The sequence below is a fragment of the Elephas maximus genome, chromosome 8 (assembly GCF_024166365.1).
Source record: "Elephas maximus indicus isolate mEleMax1 chromosome 8, mEleMax1 primary haplotype, whole genome shotgun sequence".
NCBI lineage: Eukaryota > Metazoa > Chordata > Mammalia > Proboscidea > Elephantidae > Elephas > Elephas maximus.
The window spans coordinates 91740340-91762299 of NC_064826.1; the positions used below are offsets into that span (position 1 = coordinate 91740340).

Consider the following 21960-nt stretch of genomic DNA (forward strand, 5'->3'; position numbering starts at 1 on the left):
GGAGTCACGTCACCACAATTCATCAACAGAGCTGCTGGGCCAGAGCGCCTCAGACACAAACTGCCTGTGTTACGAAGGACTGTTTCCCTTGCACAAAACAGCATGTGTCTGATCACATATAAGCAAAGTTTTTGCACGTAGATTAAAACTGTTTTCAGGACAGAAGAGTGAAAAGAAAGAAACCTAAGTTGAGAATGTTAAGCTTATAACTCTTAAGATTTATTGAACTGGGAGCTGAATAATGTGTAGAAAGTCACGCAGCCTCCAGGGTAATGGAGGGGCTCTTGGAGACGGCAAGGGTGATGATACTTATCTAGGATATGACCAGCTCACACATTCTCAACAGGCGTGATATCACCCCCAAGGGGTGAAAATTGGTTCCTGGGGGCAAAAAAACTTAGATATTACAATGTTTGTGGCCCTACAAAGGGCCACAGTACATATATAAACAGAAACACAGTATACCTGTGGTATTAAAATTTCATTGGGAGGAGGAGACATGAGAAAAATGTTTAAAAAGTCTCCTTAGAGGACAATCGTGAAAACATGGAGAAACACTAGAACAGAGGATTCAAGTGAATGGGGTGCAATTGACCACCGGTGGATCCAAGTGCACTGTCTCAGCAGAAAGAAAAAATCCTTCACACCACCTAGTGAAAATCCAATTGAAAATCCAAAAGCAGCAATGGGCAGCCAGGCTGTCGCCCACAGCTACTCAGTAGGTGATACGCTGCTGGCTCACCACTGGCTCCGTAAAACTTCAGCATGCCCGGGGTGCTGGGCTGAGGGCCCCAGCTACACTAGGCCGTGTTCTGGAATCTGCAATACTGGGTATGATGGAGGGTAGAAATCAGGATTTCAGGTGTTAATCCACCCTTCCAACCCTCCCTTTTTTTTTTTTTTTTTTGTTCTCATGTTTCTCTTTCTTATTATTCCCATTCTATCCCTACCTCCCCGCTCCCTTCTCACCTTCTCTCCTGCTGTCTCTCAAGACACCCGTCATTCATTTCTCTTACAGCCAGGGGAATCACTAGCAATGTTAATGAGTGAATGAAAAGAATGCTAGAAACAGAGAACCACATGCTGACTTCAAAAAAAGAAACCACCTTCAGCCATGTTGTTTTAGTGTGGAAAGCTGAATAATATACTCCAGCATCTGTGAAATCAAATCAAAATGCAAATAAGCTTTTGGATTTCCCCATCCATGCTTCCGGATATGACAGGGTCACCTGGACACGCAGTCCCTTAACAAAATTAAAAAAGACAATTTCAGGTATAAAAAAAACCCAGTGCCGTCGAGTCGATTCCGACTTATAGCGACCCTATAGGACAGAGTAGAGCTGCCCCATAGGTATATAGGGAATGGTTAGTTCTTATCCTGCAGGTATTCAGCCTCGGAAACAGCTTGTAGTATCTGGGCTGCTTAAAAGTCTAGACTTTGCTATCACCTTAAAAATGATGTTTTGGAGAGGCTCTTGAAGGTAGGAAGACTGGCACAGCACGGCCTCCGCTTTTCTCCTGCCTTATCCGTGATGCTCACTAAGGCAGGGCTGGAAGAAAGAGGTCTGGTTAGGTAATAGACAGTTGCTTATGGAACCCTGCTACATGCCAGGTACTGTTCTAAGTGCTTTGCATATATTAGCTCATTTATTCCTCATAACAAAACAGCCTGCGAGGAAGCATTCTCATCGACCCCATTTTACTGATGGGAAATTCTGGCACAGGAGGCAAAGTCACTTGTCCAAGATCACACAGCTACTGGTAGTGCTGGGATCTGAATCCACATCATCAGTGCCCAGGGATCTTGCTGTAATACTGCTCATATTAGAGTGTACTTGCAGGCTAACTTTCTATACTTCTCTGTGTCTTTGAACTCACAGATGAATTGGTTTAAGATAAAATTGTTCTTAACACAATGTAATATGATTTGAGTCTTATTGGAATAGAACAATGTGTCAGTCACCAGGCCCCCTTGCACAGTTCAATCACTCAGTCCACTTATGTAATGGATTAACTACTGGACACGTGCTGCCCTCTTGTGATGAAAATCACTCAAACAGGACCTTCTCTCGCTCTCTGGAATGCACCTACCTCTGATCCAGTGCCATGATTGGTGGATGTAGGATGTTTGGCCACTGACAAAACCCCGGGCTCTCTAGAGTCAGACTCTGATGTTGCCAGCCATCTTTCAGGGTATTCTTGGCCACCTGACTTGAGGCTTATAAACGTGACTCCAGAGTTCTGTAACTTTTAGTACAGAGAGATCAGGCTTCTCAAAGAAATTCCAGGAACACTAAAGAGATTCTTGGGACAAGAAGAGTTCATTGTATTTAACTTGCCTTGGTGATGAGAACCTTTTTTTTTTTTTCGGTGATGAGAACCAGGTTTAACTGGCATGGTGCAAAGAAGGTCAATTGCAGAGTCAACTAGAGGTCACAAATACTGTCAGAGCAGTGGGAAAATAAAACCAGCCAAAGGTCTATGTTCTAGTTCTTGCTTTATCAATAGTAAAGCCTGTGACCTTCCGCCTCTAGTTTCCTCACTGGTCAGTTGAGGGGATTGAGCTAACTGAGTTCTAAGGTCCTTTCCACATGCCATCATTCTCCATTTGCCAAGATCCTTTTCCTGAAGGATTTTGCTCTTTTTTCCCATTTTTATACACATCCTGTTTGTCACAGATTGAATTGTGTCCCCCCAAAATATGTGTCAACTTGGCTAGATCGTGATTCCTAGTATTGTGTGATTGTCCGCCATTTTGTCATCTGATGTGATTTTCATGTGTGTTGTAAATCCTACCTCTTAAGATGTTAATGGAGTGGGATTAGCAGCAGTTATGTTAATGAGGCAGGACTCAATCTACAAGATTAGGTCCTGTCTTCAGCCAATCTCTTTTGAGATATAAAAGAGAGAAGCCATCAGAGAGACCTGGGGACCTCATACCACCAAGAAAGCAGCACCAGGAGCATAGTATGTCCTTTGGACCTGGGGTCCCTGTGCTGAGAAGCCTTCCCCTGGAGCTGCCACCCTGAATTCAGACTTCTAGACTTCCGAACTGTGAGAAAATAAATTTCTCTTTGTTAAAGCCATCCATTTGTGGCATTTCCATTATAGCAGCACTGAATCCCTAAAACACTGATTGTAATAAGATACATATTCATATTCACTAGTCCTCAGTTTCCTCATTCTTGAAATAATTCCTACTTCATAGGTGATTGTGAGGAAGTGGTTTCCATACGATCAGATAGGCTGGATTTGTTTAGGCAAAGCATGAACACATGTTGTTGGTTGCTGTCCTATCGATTCTGACTCATAGTGACCACACGTGACAGAGAACTGCCCTGTAAGGTCTCCTAGGCTGTAATCTTTACGAGAGCAGATCACCAGGTCTTTCTCCCGCAAAGTTGCTAGATGGGTTCAAACCCGCAGCCTTTCAGTTAGCATCGGAGTGTTTATCTGTTGTGCCACCAGGGCTCCTACACGCACACATACATAAATTTTTTTAATCAAGGGAAACTGATTTTGAAAATACTGACACCTGCACACAAGTGTTAGTGGCACTTTGCCACTTTAAAACAGATCCCAACATATGAATTTATAAATTCCTTCCCGCAGCTGGGAGAGAACAATGTACATGTGAAGTCAGTAGCGTCTCCTTTCAATAGAATAAAACTCTGTCCCGGTCCTCATCCTAGACAGTGTCGGGCACTGACCACACACACACATGTGTAAAGATTAGGCCCTGGCTAGTAACTATAGCTTAGGGAACTTCCAGCTGGGTCAAATATGTGGCTGGAAGTTCTTGAAATAAAGCTCAAACATTTCAACATCAAGCTTCCCGCAATATCCTAGCTTTGTCAGTGAAAAACCTGGCCCGTTAATTTTCATCATTACCAAAGAGGCACTTCCATTTAAGTGCCAGCTGGCTGCATACTGGGGAATGAACCCATTTCTTCATTGCACAGTAAAGAAGAGCGCCAAGGCCAGCACCACCACACAAAGCCAGGCCCAAAAGCCTCTGCCAGCTGTCCCGGTTCCCCTCAGCTCCTGAACCAGGAAAGAGCATTTGGCTCATCGATATTTTGGCCCACTTTCAGGTATGGCACAAGTCTGTTTCCAGTAACAAATTGTTCACCTCCAGAAAAAAACCTTACTATGGAGCTGAAAGGCAAAACCATGATCATCATCACAGGTCCGTGGAGAATTTTAATAAAAGTGGAATTGGCTCTTGAGGAACCCAAAGCTCATGTCACCAAGCAGATTCTTGCTGCGAAATTTTACTCCCTTTACCATCTATTTTAACCAGTAAAGTTAAGGAGTGTAACAGTTTAAGGGTGAAGCATGGACTTTTGGCAGAGTTGCAGGGCCCAGGGGCCATCACAGCATGGTTCTCTCTGCCTTAAAATGGAACTAACTGAACCCAAGACCAGAGTAAGACTTTTAGATGCACTAAACCCTAAAAGGGTTTTGGGCCCCCAATTATCTGAATTTAAAAAACAATAGTAAATTATAAAATAAGTGCAAGGATGTTAAACAAGATCTGATTTTCCCCATGACTACTTGTTGCCTTTTGGCAAATAACAAATATCAAAATAGCTCAAAAATTTTTTCCTTGATTTTTTTCTCATTAACTGTTTTGAACTCTGCCATGTGTTGGAAGATTGGACCCTGCCACTGCATCAGCGTTGCCTGACTCTTCCGTGCGTCCAGAACATGGAACACGTGTCTCTACTGGCACTTACCTTCCTGGTTAATGACTTAGTTCTCTGTCTCTCCCTCTAGCTGAATTCCTGGGGAAGGTCTGAAACTTACCAACATCCAGCACAGTACCTAGCGTGCAGGGCTTAATCAGTACGGGGAGGCGGGATCGTAGAGAGGAAGGTAAAGTGCTTTCTTAAGCCACAGGTTCAGGCAGAGCCAGGCCTGCCATTAGCTAGCTGTGAAGAGTTCAGTGCAGCAACACGTAAAGCACTCGTCCCATGGCCAACTCTGAGAGTTTGAGTCAAATATGTCCAGAGTCTTAGGGCTGGCAAGTAGTGAGGCCTCGATTCGAACCTGGATCTGACTCCAAACTCTCCACTGCTTCTGGAGCATTCCCTCCCCGAAGTCCTCTGCTTGTTCTTTCTTCTGCTGACTCCAGACATTGTCTCCACAACACACACAGCCCAGCAACTCTATAAAATAGTACTGTTTTACGTATCTCATAAGGGGGTTAGGATTAGAAATGTGCCCAGCACCTGGCACATGGTAAGTAATGGATAAATCCTAGAGGCTCGGTCTCTTAACCCTCCTGAGTCCACACATATTAAGGTAAAACAGGCAGCAGACCCTGGTTTGGGGGAGGCTGGAGGGTGTCAGGAACCACCAAGGCAGTGCCTTTACAGAAACTGCCACTCTGTGACTGTCTGACTGTAGGATTTCCCCATAACTTCCAGAGCTAATTTCCTGACAGGGGCTGCTGTACAAAGCCAGGCTTGAACCCTGAGAACTCAAAGGTACTGTTGGAGGGCCCCCTTACCCTTATACCCTTTCCCTCTCATGAGCTGCCCCTATAAGCTCAGTTCCTCTTGCCACAGTTACAGACCCACCTGGGTTCTCAACTCAGCAGTTAACAGCCAAGGGAGGTGGTGGACTTGGAACTTGGCCTTCCAGGGCCTGCCATGGTACAGTGGTGAGGGCTGTGAAATGTGGCCCACTTGGCATATCCTAGCCGCAGCCTCCCTCTTCTGACCAGGGCTTCAAACCAGTTCATCCTGGTTTGACCCCCTGCTGATAATTTGTTTCTATCCCAGATACGTTGAATCAGAACCTATATTTGAACAAGATCCCCAGGTGATTCAAAATGTGGATTCTGATTCAGTATATCTGGGGTGGGAAGACAAATTCTCAGCAGGGGGGTCACACTGGAATGAACTGGTTCAAAGCGCTGCCCCTGACTCACAAATCATTTTCTCTGAGAAGTTACCTGTGTGTTTTCAGGGCCAGATGGAGAGGCCTTGGATGCTACCTTGGGCTTTTTTGTTCCAAGGTAGGTGGAGAGGTCTGAAAAAGGTCAAATTGATGACACCCATGACCTTCCTTCACAGCACATCACCAGGCCCCCACTTAGCACAGGGAGTGCCTCTGAAGGGAGTCGGGCATGGAGCTCAGGGATTACAGCGAGATTACCAAACTGAGTCCCTTTTAGAAATCTCAGACTAAGACAATTAGAATAGTGAGCATTTTCAGTGTTTTATTAACAAATGAATTGGCAAAATGACGACTTATCTGGTAATTCTTCCCCCTGTTGAGCGTCCACCACATGCCCTCCATGGTTCCGGGTGTCTGACTGACATGCTCTGCCAGCTGGGTTCTCAGCCAGCTCAGCTCCAACTCAGTTACCCTCCCAGCTACTCAAGGGCAAGGGAGAAAGAAGCTTCCATCAGGGGTATGAGGGCCACAAATGCCTTGTTCCTGTTGGAGGATGGGAATCGATTTTTTTCTCTTTCTGTGGCAGGGCCCCTTGGCCCATAGTACTTTGGCCTTTCAGAGGAGATCAGCCTAGCCATGTACAACTCAGCACTATGAAGGCATTGTCCTTTCTCAAAGACCAACTAAGAGGGCAGCCTATGACTGTTGTAAGTAGACACTGAGACTCCAGTACCAAAACAAAGGTCGATGATGGGCCTTTTTCTTTGCACCAGATCCCCACAAGACCTTGGATGAGTCAAATCCCTACACTGTACATACCTCAGTATCTATAGCTGTGCATTGGGAATAATACTAACACATGACATTGACACATGAGGGAGCACTGAGGAGGAGGGAAATACTTCAGGTAAAACACTGCTTGTTTGTTGAGCATCTTTTTTCCTAGAAGCTTGGCACCAACTCTGCACCAAGCCCTCAACCCTTCAATGAAGACATCGGTATTCAGCTCACTCCCAGGGGTCCTTTGTATGAACCTCCCCTGTGGTATATATGGCCTCCTCTGTTCTCCTCAAACTCTTTTTCCTTTAATTTCAGATAAAAATAGTTGTGGATATGCATTAAAGTCTCTTCATAGTATATTTATATTATCTAAAGCGGCTCACAAGTACACTGTTTTCTGGCAAAAGTGTGAACAGTTACTTAGCAAGTTTGCCAATCAGGCATTTGCAGGGGAGGAAGATTTGCAGCATCAAGGCAGTAGACGTCTGACAGTGCCATTTCAGCAGACCCCTTTAAGGCATCCAAAACGAGCTGACTGCGGAATGAAGCTTCTGCTAAAGAGACTCCCAGGGTAAAGGCCCACGTACAGGAAAACATCCTCTCACAAACAGATAATGCGTTTCTCATCTTCATAGACTTTGGCCTCTTCTGGCTTTATCAAGTTTCCATTCAGGCTGTTCAAAAGAAGAAAAACAAAGAACACAAGTAAAATGTTAGGGGCTGTTGTAGAGTTCTCCCCAATATGTGTTCCTAATGCACTCATGCCTCACTGACTCTGAAATTCAAAGACCTCTCTTCTGTGAAGCCAATTCATTACCTGCTTGACGTCTTCACGTGGATGTCTCACAGCACCTCAAAGTGATCACATCTCCCCAGGGTCCCTAGCTCTGTGATCCTCCTTCAAGATTCCCAGCCCAGTGACTGGTCACTGTCTAGTGCTGCTAGAACAGAAATACCACAAGTGGATGGCTTTAACAAACAGAAATTTATTCTCTCACAGTCTGGAAGGCTAGAAGTCCAAATTTAGGGTGCCAGCTCTAGAGGAGGGCTTTTTCTTTCTGTTCATTCTGGGCGAAAGTCCTTGTCATCAATCTTTCCCTGGTCTAGGTGCTTCTCAGTACAGGGGCCCTGGGTCCAAAGGACACGCTGCACTCCCTGTGCTTCTTTCTTTGTAGTAATGAGGTCCCTCTCCTCTCTGCTTGCTTCTCTCTTTTATATCTCAAAAGAGACTGACTTAAGATACAACCTAATCGTAGATTGAGTCCTGCCTCATTAACACGAGTGCCTCTAATCCTGCCTTATTAACGTCATAAACCCAAACCCATTGCTGTTGAGTGGATTCCGACTCATGGTGACCCTAGGTTAGGATTTACAACACATCGGATAATTACATAAGATGATTAAATGGAAGACAACCACACAATACTGAGAATCATGGCCTAGGCAAATTAACACACATGTTGGGGGGACACAATTCAATCCACAACAGTCACTGTTCATCCAGCTGTGCAATTTAGTGACCTGGGGTCAACCTTGGTACTTCCTCCTTATCCTTATATTCAGTTTATCGCACAGTTCTAATTTTCCCTAAACTTCCTTAGGGTTTCTCCTTGGAACCTCTCCATTTCTTCAGCACCAGCAACCTGGTCTGAGCACCCATCCTCTCTTCTCTGGATCACTGCAATATCTAACTGCTTGGTCCCTTCATATGCACTCTGGCCTCCTCAAACCCCTGCTCCTAGATGAGCCAGAGTGGTCCTTTACAAGGCAAATCTTAAAACCCTTCAATGACTTTCCACTGCTTTTAGGATTAAAAAAAAAAAAACTAAACCCACTGCCATCGAGTCAATTCTGACTGACAACGACCCTATAGGACAGAGTAGAACTGCCCATAGAGTTTCCAAGGAGCACCTGGCAGATGTGAACTGCCAACCTCTTGGTTAGCAGCTGTAGCACTTAACCACTATGCCACCAGGGTTTCCTGCTTTTAGGATAAAGACTAAATACTTACTATGACCCACAGGTCTTTTTTGGTCTATCTCTGCCTACCTCCTTGGCCTCCTGTTGCCCCTCTCTTCCACACTGTCTGGACCCCATGGCACATCTGCCTTCTTGTAGTTCTTCAAGGACAACATGCTATCTCTGCCTCAGAGCCTTTGCATATGCTGTTCCCCCTACCTGGAACACTCTTCCTCCTGCCTCAGTCGACTAACTCCTACTCATCCTTCATGGCTTAGTTTAAATACCCCCTCCTTAGGGAGACCTTCCCTAAAGCTTCATCCTGTATTATGTTCTCCTCCTAGCCTTCCCCTTTATAGCACTAATCACAATTAAGTAATTATGTGAACTTTTTTTTTTTTTTTTACAATGTATCCCTCACTAGATGGCAAACCCATGAGGCCAGGTGCATTTTGTTCACCACTGAATTGTTGATGCTAGCACAGTGCCCGACACATTCAAACATATTATTATTCAGTGAATGATTAAAGACACAGTGCTGGTCCCTGGGACATGCCAGTGACCAGGACAGAGTCCCTACCCTCAAGGAGCTCACGGTCTGCAGGAGATAGCCTCATGAAAAAGCTATTATAATGGGGTGTGAAAAATGCTATAATTTACGACGTTCAGATCATTGAAAACTGCTACTTTCTGACTTTTAATGCAAAACTCACCAAGGCACTTCAGACTACAAAATAAATATCCATAATGTCCATACGGATAACGAATTGAGGGAGACCAGTGCATCTCGGCCACTGATGTCTCCAAACAGAGCTGTTCCCTAAATCCAGCTCCCCTGCCTGCTCGACCACATCTGCCTGGTGTGGCAGCCTTTGAACAGGGCCCAGTCCCATGAGGTCACATAGACAGAAACACATTCTGAGCAGCTCTGGGGACAAGCCAGGCACTGAACTGCAGATAATCCCAAGGCCAGCACTGCAGCCATCCATCCTGCCCTCCCAGAATCTGGCAGGTTCCCCTCCTCACCCCCTACATGCAGGCCTGTCTCAGGCTTCTTTGAAACTAAAGACACCTGGCCTAATGTAATAGTTCCTTGTATAGGAACAGTGGCCGTTGAGAATCAGTAAATGCATATTTTAAAGCTTGACAGAATTAAAGCAGCTTCATATCCTTACAACTCTCTAACCAGCTTATAAGAAAAATAGAGGCCACCTGTCACTTGCAAACTGTTCTGAAGCCTGCCTGCCACCTTCCTCTTCTTCTCTGCCTGTTCTACTCAAGCAAAAGAGTTAACAGGAAATGGAGAGGTACTAGGCAAGGGATCATGTGTGTGAGGGCTGCAGGGGAGAAAAGCAGACCAGCATTCCGTCAGTTCTAACGTGCCTTCTGGATTGAGTGGGCTGGGCTTCTCAGCACGTATGCCCAGTGTCCTTCATCAGTCTTGTTGAATCTGCCTCTATTCTCTATGACAGTGTTGTTCAAAAGGTTTGTTTTTTGACTGTGACCCAAAATAAGAATTACATTTTACATGTGAACCAGCATCCATACTCACATGCATGCCCAAGATAAAAGATGAACAAAATAATTCTCCATACCATGGTATTCTGTTCTTTTCTGTTATATGTTTTTAAAACATTGCTGTTTGCAACCCACCAATCTGATTTTATGATCCATTAGTGAGTTCCAAAACAAAGTTTAAAAAGCTTTAGGAGCTGAGGCCAGGGCAGATTAACCAGTAAGCAAGGTATGCGCAGGTTCACAGTAAGCAAGGTACACACAGGCATTTACTTATTACTCAGTACTGCACAGTTTCACGTGAGTTTCAGAACATCTCTGATGTGGTGAAAACAGGTGAAATTGTGCATTACCAATTAATAAGTAAGCACAAGTAAGCCCGTGCATACCTTGCTTCTTGGGTAATCTGTCCCGGGAGCTGAGGGCAGGGAACTGTACCTCAACATTTTGGGTTCTTCAGCTCTGAAATTCTCCCCATCATGAAAAAAGAAAGTAGCTAATAAGAAACTACCCCTTGAGCTGAGGGATTGGGTTCATAACGCAGGAGCCCATATATCTCAACATAGCAGGAGCATACAGTCCTGTGGTCTGTGTCCTCAATGGAAACCCAGCTCTGCCCCTACCAGCTTCTCCACGTGGGCCTGAGCCTCACTCTGAAGGGCTGTCTCCAGTCCTAGAGTTGATAGCAAATTTCAAAAGCACTTACAAGTCCATGTTCAGGTACACAGGGCCAGTGCCAAAACCCTCAGTTCTCAGCTTGGTTGAGCCAGCACTTTTAAGAGGCCAGGTCCCTTCTGTCATGTTAATTGCTGTATCCCCAACACCTAACATGATGCCTTGCATAAAACAGGTACAAGACAGCGGTAAGTGTTTTCACTACCAAAAAACACCCTGTGTATTCCACATGCGCATCTACTAGTATGGACCCCGTCCCACCTCACCCAGGCAATTAAATTATGAAGGGGGCTGAAGAGTGGGCGGGGGGGGTGTCTTGTGGGAAGCAATAAAGAACAGGGCTTAGTGTTATATGAAAGCAAACGGTGTGGTTTTCTCCCACTAGCATTAACAAGTTCTCAAAGCAGAAACAGGAAACAGAGAACACAAGTCAGCTCAAATCCAGCCGCTGGCACAGGGGAGGCGAGCACAGACTGGAGTCATGCAGTCTGGGCCAAATTCTAGTTTCTTCTCTTGAGTGTGACCTTGGACAAGTTTGACTTCACCTGTCTGGGCTTCAGTTTCTACATCTGTGAATTGGAGATAATACCACATACTTTGCAGGGTTGTTGGAAAGATGAGGAATAAATGGGAATTTCCCTACACGGTGCTTGGCACACAGTAGAAGGTGCTGAGTAAACTGTCATTATTGTTGTTATAACAAGCGGTGAAGGGTCTTACCAAATCTCTGTTATGCCGGTGTTCTCCTGCAATGCATCTGCCAGGTGGGCAACCCCCTTGGCTGTGATCTGGTTCTGGATAAGCCTGAAAGAACACATGTGTGTGAAATACATAATAGTGGATTAAATCTGCCCCCCTTGTTAGGGAGTTGTAAGGGTATAATGGGATAAAAGACAGGGTCAAGGGAAGAACTGTCTCCGCTTGACTTTTAACCTTGCTAAGGTTGTCTTGATCAGGCCCACTAGAATAAAGGACATTCTTTTAAAATTTTTAATTTTTTCTGTATTTTTATAGTGAACACAATATATCTGTTTATTCATATGCAGACAGTATAATACATGAGTATATATTTTATATATATATATATATATATATATACACACACACACACATATATACATACCCATACATATGGAGCCCTGATGGCACAGTGGTTAAAAGCATGGCTCCTAACCAAAGGGCTGGCAGTTTGAATCCATCAGCCGCTCCTTGGAAACCCTATAGGGCAGTTTTTCCCTGTCCTATAGGGTCGCTATGAGTCGGAATTGACTCAATGGCAACGGGTATATGTGTGTGTGTACTTGACATTTTTATTGCAGAAGCACCTAGTCAAAAATGTTTAGAGGCCACCTGTCTAAACAATAAATTCTAAGAAATACATCAGGCAAACAGGCAGTCTTCCAGGTGGGTAGGGAAAGGCAAGGCAGTTTTTAAAAGTAGCTGCCAACTGGTCGTTTTCCACTTCTCTAGGGGTGGGGCTACAAAGGCTTCTAAGATGGTACCACATTCTCTCTAACATCCAAGAGGGAGGGAGGAGAAACAGTTTTCAAATGCTGCCACTCATGGGTCCCAGTGGAAAAGCGTCGATTTTGTTTCTGATTTATTATAAGCCTCTAAGACTGTGCCCGTTATGCTGGGTGGCAATAACCCAAACGAAACAAAAGCTGCAGATATGGCTGGAAAGCCAGGAAATTCCTGAAATGTTCCCTGGAGCAGCTCTGCTTCTAACCCAACCAGGAAATAAATGCAGCTGGAGGCAGCAATGTGTTTATGCTTCGCCACAGGCTCACTCCTGGCTAGTTGAAGGACAAGGCTCCTGCTAAATCTGACCCTTAGAAATTTCCTGGAGATATCTAAACTCTTTGAGGGACAGAGCAGCCGGGGCTGGGGTCTGGGGACAATAGTTTCAGGGGATACCTAGGTCAACTGGCATAACAAAATTTATTAAGAAAATGTCCTGCATCCCACTTTGGTGAGTGGCTTCCAGGGTCTTAAAAACTTGCGAGCGGTCATCTAAGATACATCGATTGGTCCCATCCCACTTGGAGCAAAGGAGAATGAAGAAAACCAAAGACACAAGGAAAATATCAGCCCAAAAGACTAAAGGACCACATGAACCAGAGACTCTACCAGCCTGAGATCAGAAGAACTAGATGGTGCTTGGCTACCAACAATGACTGCCCTGACAGGGAACACAACAGAGAGTCCTGGACTGAGCAGGAGAAAAGTGTGGAGCAGAAATCAAATTCACACGAAAAGACCAGACTTAATGGTCTGACAGAGACTAGAGGAACCCCGAAACTATGGCTCCTGGACACTCTGTTAACCCAGAAATTAAACCATTCCTAAAGCCTACTCTTCAGACAAAGATTAGACAGGACTATAAAACAAAAAATAATACCCGTGAGGAGTGTGCTTCTTAATTCAATCGGATACATGAGACCAAATGGGCAGCTCCCGTCTGGAGGCAGGATGAAAAGGCAGGAAGGGACAGGAACTTGCTGAATGGACACAGGGAACCGGGGCAGAAAGGAGGAGCATGCTGTCACATTGTGGGGATTGCAACTAATGTCACAAAACAGTGTGTATAAATTTTTATATGAGAAATTAACTTAAACTGTAAACTTGCACCTAAAGCACACACACACACAAAATCTGACCCTTAGAAACCCTGGGCACTGACCCAAGAAGGCCCCAGACTAGGGCCCATGCTATTGTGACTGATGAAGCATGAAAGGGCCTAGCTCCTCAGAGAGGCAGTATAGTATAGTGGTTAAAAAGTCCCCCACCTCACAACCCTGCTTTTCAGCTATGGCACTCCGAAGAAAGACACTTAGCTACCTGCACCTCAGTTGCCTCATCTATAAAATGGGAATAATTATAAGATAACTTTCCTATAGGTAAGTGAGGTTTCAATGGCAGGATATGTATGAAGTGGTTCTCACAACTCCTAGTACAGCGCTCAGTGGAAGGGAGCTCTTATCACCGTTACTGCCCAGGCGTGCAGGACTACTACTCGTGGAGGTGCTGCAGCTGGGACCTTGTGCTCCCAACCCCACCTCCTAAAGGCTGGGACCCCTGGGCTCAGTGGCACAGATGATGGTCTTCCAGTGAGCATGACCCCAAGTGTAATTTGGACACTTTTACGAAAGGAGCAAAAAATAGGGGCAAGAATTAGACACAGAGTTCTACATTCAGTTAAATGCCCCTGATTTCTAGTCACCACCTTCACAGTTTTGAGTGCAAGGTAAGCTGCCTCCAGCCAAGACTGGGCAAGAGGCAAGGTAGGAAGACAGTACTTAATGTCCCTAAAAAGCCTGTCAGTGCTCAGGCCATCTGTGTCTGGTGGGTCTGACCTTAACTAGGGCCAGCGTGTTCTGTGCATGCACAAATCAGACAAGATCCTCTTTCTAGCCCTGTTCTAGCTCTGCTTTCTGCAGAGGCACTAGCATGGCACCTAGGGGAAGGCATAAAAGAAAGTCTGGAAGCCAAGGAAAAAACAAACAGAGACGTAAAAGTAGCACCAAAAAAACCCCAAACCTGTTGCCGTCGGGTCAATTCCGACTCATAGCAACCCTACAGGACAGAGTAGAACTGCCCCATAGAGTTTCCAAGGAGCGCCTGGCAGATTTGAACTGCTGACCTTTTAGTTAGCAGCCATAGCACTTAACCACTACGCCACCAGCATTTCTAGAAGTAGCACAGTTTGGCTCTTTTTTTTTTTTTTGCAGAAATTGACAAGCTGATCCTAAAATTCATATTGAAAGGCAAGGGACCCAGAATAGTCAAAACAATCTTGAAAAAGAACAAAGTTGGAGAACTCACACTTCTTGATTTAAAAACTTAATACAAAGCTACAATACTCAAGAGAGTGTGGTCCTGGTATCAGGACAGACATACAGATCAACAGAATAGAATACAGAGCCCAGAAATAAACCCATATGTTTATGGTCAACTAATTTTTGGCAAGGATGCCAAGACAATTCAATGGAAAAGAATAGTCTTTTCAACAAATGACGCTGGGGCAACTAGATATATATATATATATATATATAAATATATAGCCACATGCAAAAGAATGAAGTTTAGACCTCTACCTCAAACCACACACAAAAAATAACTAAAAATGGATCAAAACCTAAATGTAAGTTAAAATGATAAAACTCTTAGAAGAACAAAGTTTTAAATCTTCATGAGCTTGGATTAGGCAATGCTTTCTTAGATATAGCACGAAAAGCAGAAGCAACACAGAAAAAGTAAACTTGGACTGGACTTCATCAAAATTAAGAAAGCAAAAAAAAAAAAAAAAACCCACAGAATGGGAGAATATATGAATGAAACACTGATACAGGCCACAAGGATGAACCTGGAGAACTTACGTAAAAGAAGCCTGATACAAAAAGACAAATACTGTATGACCTACTTGTATGAAGTATCTAGAAGAGGCAAATGCAGAGGGACAAAAGTTTAACAGTGGTTACCAGAGGGCGAGGAGAAGGGAGAGTGGGGAGTTGTTACTTAAGCGTCACTAAATTTCAGTTTAGGGTCATAAACTTTTGGAAACAGATAGTGGTGATGGTTGCCCAACACAGAGAATGTGCTTAATGCCACTGAATTGTACATATCAAAATTGTTAAAATGAGAAATTTTTTGTTATATATATTTTACCACAATAAAAAAAAAAACAACCCTAAGAAAATGAAATTTGCACAACCTTGTGAATATACTAAAAACCACTGAATGGTAGACATTAAAAGGGTGAGTTTTATGGTATGTGAATTTTATCTCAAAAAAGATTTAAAAAGTCGCACAGTCTGAAATTCTAAGGTTCTCTAAAAAGGTTCTCTGAGTTACCATAAATGTTGCAAAGTCTGGTTGATTTTCAGCATTTCTGCCAAGCTCTCTGCCACTTCATCATTGAGTTCATTTTTGGTCAACCTAGAAAAGAAAGGGGTGTTTACTCAGGAGAGTCCTGCCTGCATCCCGAATAGCAGAACCCAGCCCAGGTTTCTCCAGCGTACGCTGTTGCTCACTTGCTGAGAGAATCAGCAAACCGCCCAGCTTAAGCCCAACCTCTCAACTCCATGGATGACAAACGGGGATTCATTTCCAGTGAAAGCTTTTACCCAGCCTCCTGCAGCAAGGATACACGCTCCCTCCCCATCCTTGCTGAGCCCTCAGATTTCACAGAAAATGGGGCGCCATTGCTTCCTTCTCAGGTCTCCCCAAATCCCTTGAACATCACTGACAGTGTTACCAAAGTCAGTCATATGAAGACCTATAAAAGCCTGCCGATTACATATGAAATGTGTTCAGTGCTTGCTTTGATCAGGTTTTGCTATGTCTATTTCACCAAACGTAAAATAAATATTTAAATTTCAAAGAATGTGCTTGGTGCTTTGCTCTGAGGCTAGTTATGAAGAGCCCTAGCTTAGTGACTAATAGTCAGGGAGTCCCCCAACCACCCTTAAAGCCAGAAGTGGTCTGGGTAAAGCACTTGAAAACAGGGTTGGATGCTATCGTGACAGTGGATGAAAGAATGACAAAGAAGAATGGAATAGAAAGAACATACAGAATCATTCCTAGAAGGGCAGTTTGGTAGTGTCCATCCAAATTGTGCAGCCCTGGCGATGCAGCGGTTAAGCGCTTGGCTGCTAACCAAAAGGTCGGCAGTTTGAAACCACCAGCCCCTCCACGGGAGAAAGATGTGGCAGTCTGCTTCCTACAAGATTTACAGCCTATGGGGCAGTTCTACCCTGTTCTATGGGGTCACTATGAGTTGGAATTGACATGATAGCAATGGGTTTTGGTTTATCCAAATTTTAAATGTGTTACACTTTGAGCCAACAACTACACTTCTAGAAATTTACCTGGCAGTGACCAAAGATATATACATAAGGATTTATATATTTCACTATACATTGTAGTTATGTGTCATAAGGAAACATTTGAACAAATTTAAATGTCTATTGATTGGGGTGACAAATTAAGTAAATTGTGAACATCCACTCAGTGGAACATCATGCCGCCCGTGGCAGGAGTGAGGGAGGAAAGGAAGAGGCGGGAAAGCATGGCGTGTCGCTGTATGCAGGAGCCAGACACGCCAGGGCTTTATCACTTACTAGGAGGGAGACCGCAGACTGGTGGCTTAACTTCTCTGGGCCTGAGTCTTCTTAACTGTACAGGTACATAGTAATAGTACAGAGCTTATAGGGTGGTTGTGAAGTGAGTTAAGGTAAAATGCCCAGAATAGTGCATGGCACTCAGTCAGCACTCAGGAAATGCTAGACATTAACATTATCTATGAAAGCAGTGGTTCTCAGCAGGGGGCTATCATCAGAACACCCTCTCCAGGGACAACTGGCATTGTCTGGAGACATTTTTGATCATCACCATTGGCAGGAGTATTACTGGTATCTAATGAGTAGATGCCAGAGATGCGGCTAAACATCCTATGATGCACACACCGGACAGTCGTCACGACAAAGGATTATCAGAACCAAAATGTTAATGATGCTGAGATTGAGAAACCCTGGCATAAAGGGATGTATAAAAAGCATGTATAATACATACATGGTTAAGATTTTTTTTAAAGCCACTTGCTAAATGCTGGGGCCCTGGTGGCACACTGGTTAAGAGAGCTCAGCTGCTAACCAAAAGGTCGGCAGTTCAAATCCACCAGCTGCTCCTTGGAAACCCTACGGGGCAGTTGTACTCTGTCCTATAGGGTCACTGTGAGTTGGAATTGACTCAAGGGCAAAGAATTTGTTTTTTTTTTTGGGGGGGGGTACGAAAAATGTTTTTCATATAAAAAAAACATATACATGGGTATATATCTGAATATACACAGAAAAAAGGAAAAGGTTACATCTGGAAAACATGATGAGGGAGGTACTTCCACTTACTACTTTCCAGACCTCAATGTTTCACATTTTTACTATTTTAAAAGATTTTTTTTGAAGGAAAAAGAATAAAAATGTATTCATTGGCCAGCAGGTTCGAGATCAGAACTCTCATTAAAAATTCTTCAGTACTTGCAGTAACTAATTTAGCAAATATCTAATGAACTGGGAGTGGAGGAAGTCTATCACTCTTAAGGAACTTATGATACAAGTAAATAAAATAAATCTTTTATTTAAAATATAATAAAAATAGAAGATTAAATGGCACAAAAGGAACAAAAAGCCTTGTCAGGAGGAGGGCAAAAGTCACCTAATGAGTGCCCCTGGAGGGCTTCCTGCGACACGGGGTAGGTGAGCTGGAGCAGGAAGGCTACATCCTGATGTGGACAGCTGGCCCAAATTGGGGCCCATGTCCTACTTCTGTACCTGTTGGTGCCTCTGGAGATGGTGATAATCTTCTCTAGGGGAAAATTAAAGGAGTCCTGGTGGCGCAGTGGTTAAAATGTTCAGCTGCCAACTGAAAGGTAGGCGGTTCGAACCCACCAGCAGCTCCATGGGTGAAAGATACGGCAATCTGCTTCCGTAAAGATTACAGAATTGGAAACCCTATGTGATAGTTTTACTCTGTCCTGTAGGGTCACTGTGAGTCAAAATCAACTCAACGGCAATGGGTTTTGGTGTTTTGTTTTTCCTTAAGAGGAAATTAAGTTATCAACCTAACTTTGAGGAACAGGCTAAAGCCTTTCTAATTAAGAGGAAGCTTTCCAGCTTTTAGGCTGTGTGCAGCCCCTCGAATAATTCCTGAGACCCACCCTTCAAAACGACTCTGATCATTACCAGAGTATCCTCAGAGACGTGTTCTGCTGCAGGGCTCGCGCAAGGCTCTTTCCTCCTTCTGTGGAGATGCCGTTGAATGCAAGACTAGGAAGGAAACGCTTGATGCAATTATCAGACACTTCTACACTCAGCTTTGGCTTCAGCAACCAAAGCGGCCAGGAAGACTCCAGCTGGATGTGGTGTTTGCCCAGGCTGATTTGTGACAGGAAGCAGAAGTGATTGGCTGCACCAGCAGCTCCCAGGCCTTGTTGCTTCAGCGCCCATGCTCAGAGCATGAGGACAGGTGCAAGATTGCTCAAGGATTGACCAGACAGGAAATGGAACACCAGCAAGGCCTGGCCCCACACTGTGGACTGGGCTTGGTTCTTCAGGTTTCTACATAAGCAAAGGGCTTAGGAACCCCATCAATGAGACCTGGAGAAGTTCCTTCTCTTCTCATAAAGAAGGGTCTGTGCTATTACCCCCCACCATCTTGGATTCCCTTTTGGTGGCAGGAGGGACATGGGTAAGAGGGAGACACCAAGGCTCTGGGATTTGGCCAGAGACCTAAAAGAGGACTAGGAAGGAGCATGTCTGTCCCAGTACTGTTCTGAGAATTAGGAAGGGGAAGAGATTTGCCAGCCAATGTCCCTTTCAGTTTTATCTGGACTAATTCTTCCCCAGACCTCAAGGGGCATGGGGAAACTGTGGGGAAGGGAAATGTTTTCTACCTTAATCAGGGTGGTGGTTACAATGGTGTGTACATACGTAAAATTTACTAAGTTGAACACTTAAGAGTAATATACTTTACTGTATGCCCCTTATGCAACAATAAAAAGTTTAAAAAATATCATACACACAAACTGCACCCCCATTAGGAAAGCCACGTGCCCTCTTTCCCTTGGCTCCTCCATGGGCAAAACAAGAGGAGAACAGAGTGGCCACACTGGCCACACTCCCTCTAGAAAGCCCCCCGGAGACAGTGGGTCTTAGAAGGCAGCAGTTACCTCAGGGAGGTCAAGCTGGGGTGGTTCCTCAGAGCCTCTGCAAAGGCCTTTGCTCCTTCATCACCAACTGTATTGCCCCACATCCTGGTGGCAGGGCAAGACGGTGAAAGTTAGTTCCCCCAAAAAACGATACAGCCACTCTCACCCCTTAATTTCTGCTAGTGGCATGGCTTGATGGCATACCCAACAGGCAGATGTTTTTTTTTGGTCCCTGGAGCTGTGGCCTAAAGACTAATTCCTTACCCCAGGCCCTGAGTGGGCTGCTGTGGATTGATTTCAAATGCCAAGGGAAATGTAAGAATAAAGAGAAGTAGAAGCCTTGTGAACAGAAGCTGATGAGCAAGTTGTATAACTAGAGACCATGTCTCACCCCTGAGCTTTTGGAGAGCTGTCAGTCAGAGAGGCTAAGTTCAGGGCTGGTTCCAGAAAGAAACTACCTGCATGTCACCTGCTGAGGGTGAAGAGGGCACCAGCCTGGAAGGAAGGTCCTGTGCAGGTGCTGGGCTGCCAGCATCAGTCCACCTTCATACAAGGGAGTCACAGCCCTTCATGAGGACACAGTCAGCATGCCATGAAGCAAAGATAAAACCAAAAAAACCCAAACTCGTTGCCATCGAGTCGGTTCTGACTCATAGCGACCTTATAAGACAGAGTAGAACTGTCCCACAGAGTTTCCAAGAAGTGGCTGGTGGATTCGAACTGCTGACCTTATGGTTAGCAGCCAAACATTTAACCACTGCGCCACCAGGGCACATTTAGAAACCTTATTGACAATGTTCCCTTTATGTAAGGAGGACGTTACCAAACTATGCACTATGGATTGTCTCAGTCTTGGGTGAGAGGGAATTGGAATGACAGCCATACTCTCACCCAAAGCAGATAATCTGAGAGGCTCTGGCCTCTCTGAGAGCCTGAGGTAAGACATTGGGCTTCAGAGCCACACAGCTGGACTCACATCCTGGCTCTGCCACCTACTACCTGTGTGACCTCAGACAAGTTACGTAACCTCTTGAGTCTGTTTCCTCATTTGTAAAATGAGAATAAGAGTATTCCTTCGTACAGTTGTTGTGAGGATTAAACGAGTTAATATATGCAAAGCACTATTATAGCAGAGCTGTGGCTGCCTCAGCAACATACTGTCACCAAGTGTTATGGGTTGAATTGTGTCCCCCGGCCCAAAATATGTTTGAAGTCCTAACCTAACCTGTAGATGTAATCCCATTTGGGAATAGGGTTTTCTTCGTGAAGTTAATCAGACAGTATCAGCATAGGGTGTATCCTAAACCTAATCACATAGACACAGAGACAAGTGGACACAAATGGGATAAGACAGATGCCACATGGAGATCACCAAGGAACTGAGGAATGCCACGATGACAGAAGCTGAAAGCGACAACAGTCTTCCCCCAGAAAGGACATAAGAGAGAGCCTTCCACTAGAGCTGGTGCCCTGAATTCAGACTTCTAGCATCCTAAACTGTGAGAAAATAAATTTCTCCTCTCTAAAGCCACCCACTTACTGTATTTGAGTTTATAGTGCTGCTAGGAAACAAGGGAAACCCCAGTGGTGTAATGGTTAAGAGCTTGGCAGCTAACCAAAAGGTCGGCAGTTTGAATCCACCAGGCGCTCCTTGGAAGCTCTATGGAACAGTTCTACTCTGTCCTATAGGTTGCTATGAGTTGGAATCAACTCAGTGGCAACGGGTTTCGTCTTTTTTGGTAACTAAGACACCAAGCAAGCTATCTGCCTACAAACCTCCATGTATGGTTTGCTAAACATTCCAGCAAATACTGACTATAGTAAGAGTTTTTCAAAGCATTTTACTTATAAAGTGTGTGTACTATAGAACTGAGTGGTTATCAAATTTTTTAGTGACATGGAAAACTACTCATGACATGAGATTTAGTGAAAGAGGTAGGATAAAATTCTGTATATAGTTCGAACTCTACTGTATTTTAAAAGGAACCCTGGTGGCACAGCAGTTAAGTAACGGGGCTGCTAACCAAAAGGTCAGCAGTTCAAACCCACCAGCTGCTCCTTGGAAATCCTATAAGGCAGTTCTACTCTGTCCTCTAGGGTCTCTATGGGTCAGAATCAACTTGATGGCAATGTTTTTTTTTTTTTTCCTTGGTATTTTAAAAAATGGAGCAAGAGAGAGAAGGGGGAGGGGAGGGAAGGGAAGGCTAAGTTTAACTGACCTCAAATGTTAACAATAATTATTTCTTTTTTTTTATATAATTTTTATTGTGCTTTAAGTGCAAGTTTACAAATCAAGTCAGTCTCTCACATATAAACTTATATACACCTTACTACATACTCCCCTTACTCTCCCCCTAATGAGTCAGCCCGCTCCCTCCTTCCAGTCTCTCCTTTCGTGACCATTTTGCCAGTTTCTAACC

General features: G+C 44.4%; 1 protein-coding gene across 10 annotated transcripts in view; it reads right to left on the reverse strand.

The window, feature by feature from the left end:
* Positions 1–21960, reverse strand: part of NOD1 (nucleotide binding oligomerization domain containing 1) — an 84113-nt gene that overhangs the window by 11647 nt on the left and 50506 nt on the right. For 8 of the 10 annotated variants that reach the window (XM_049893241.1, XM_049893239.1, XM_049893236.1 and 5 more), the window contains 5 exons: positions 19562–19645; positions 18576–18659; positions 15691–15774; positions 11557–11640; positions 1449–7361 (listed from right to left, as the gene is read on the reverse strand). In XM_049893241.1, the coding sequence (XP_049749198.1) occupies positions 7289–7361; positions 11557–11640; positions 15691–15774; positions 18576–18659; positions 19562–19645 (409 nt within the window). In that variant the 3' untranslated portion in view covers positions 1449–7288. The remainder of the gene's footprint in view (positions 1–1448; positions 7362–11556; positions 11641–15690; positions 15775–18575; positions 18660–19561; positions 19646–21960) is intronic. The other 2 variants (XM_049893238.1, XM_049893242.1) reach the window with 2 other exon arrangements.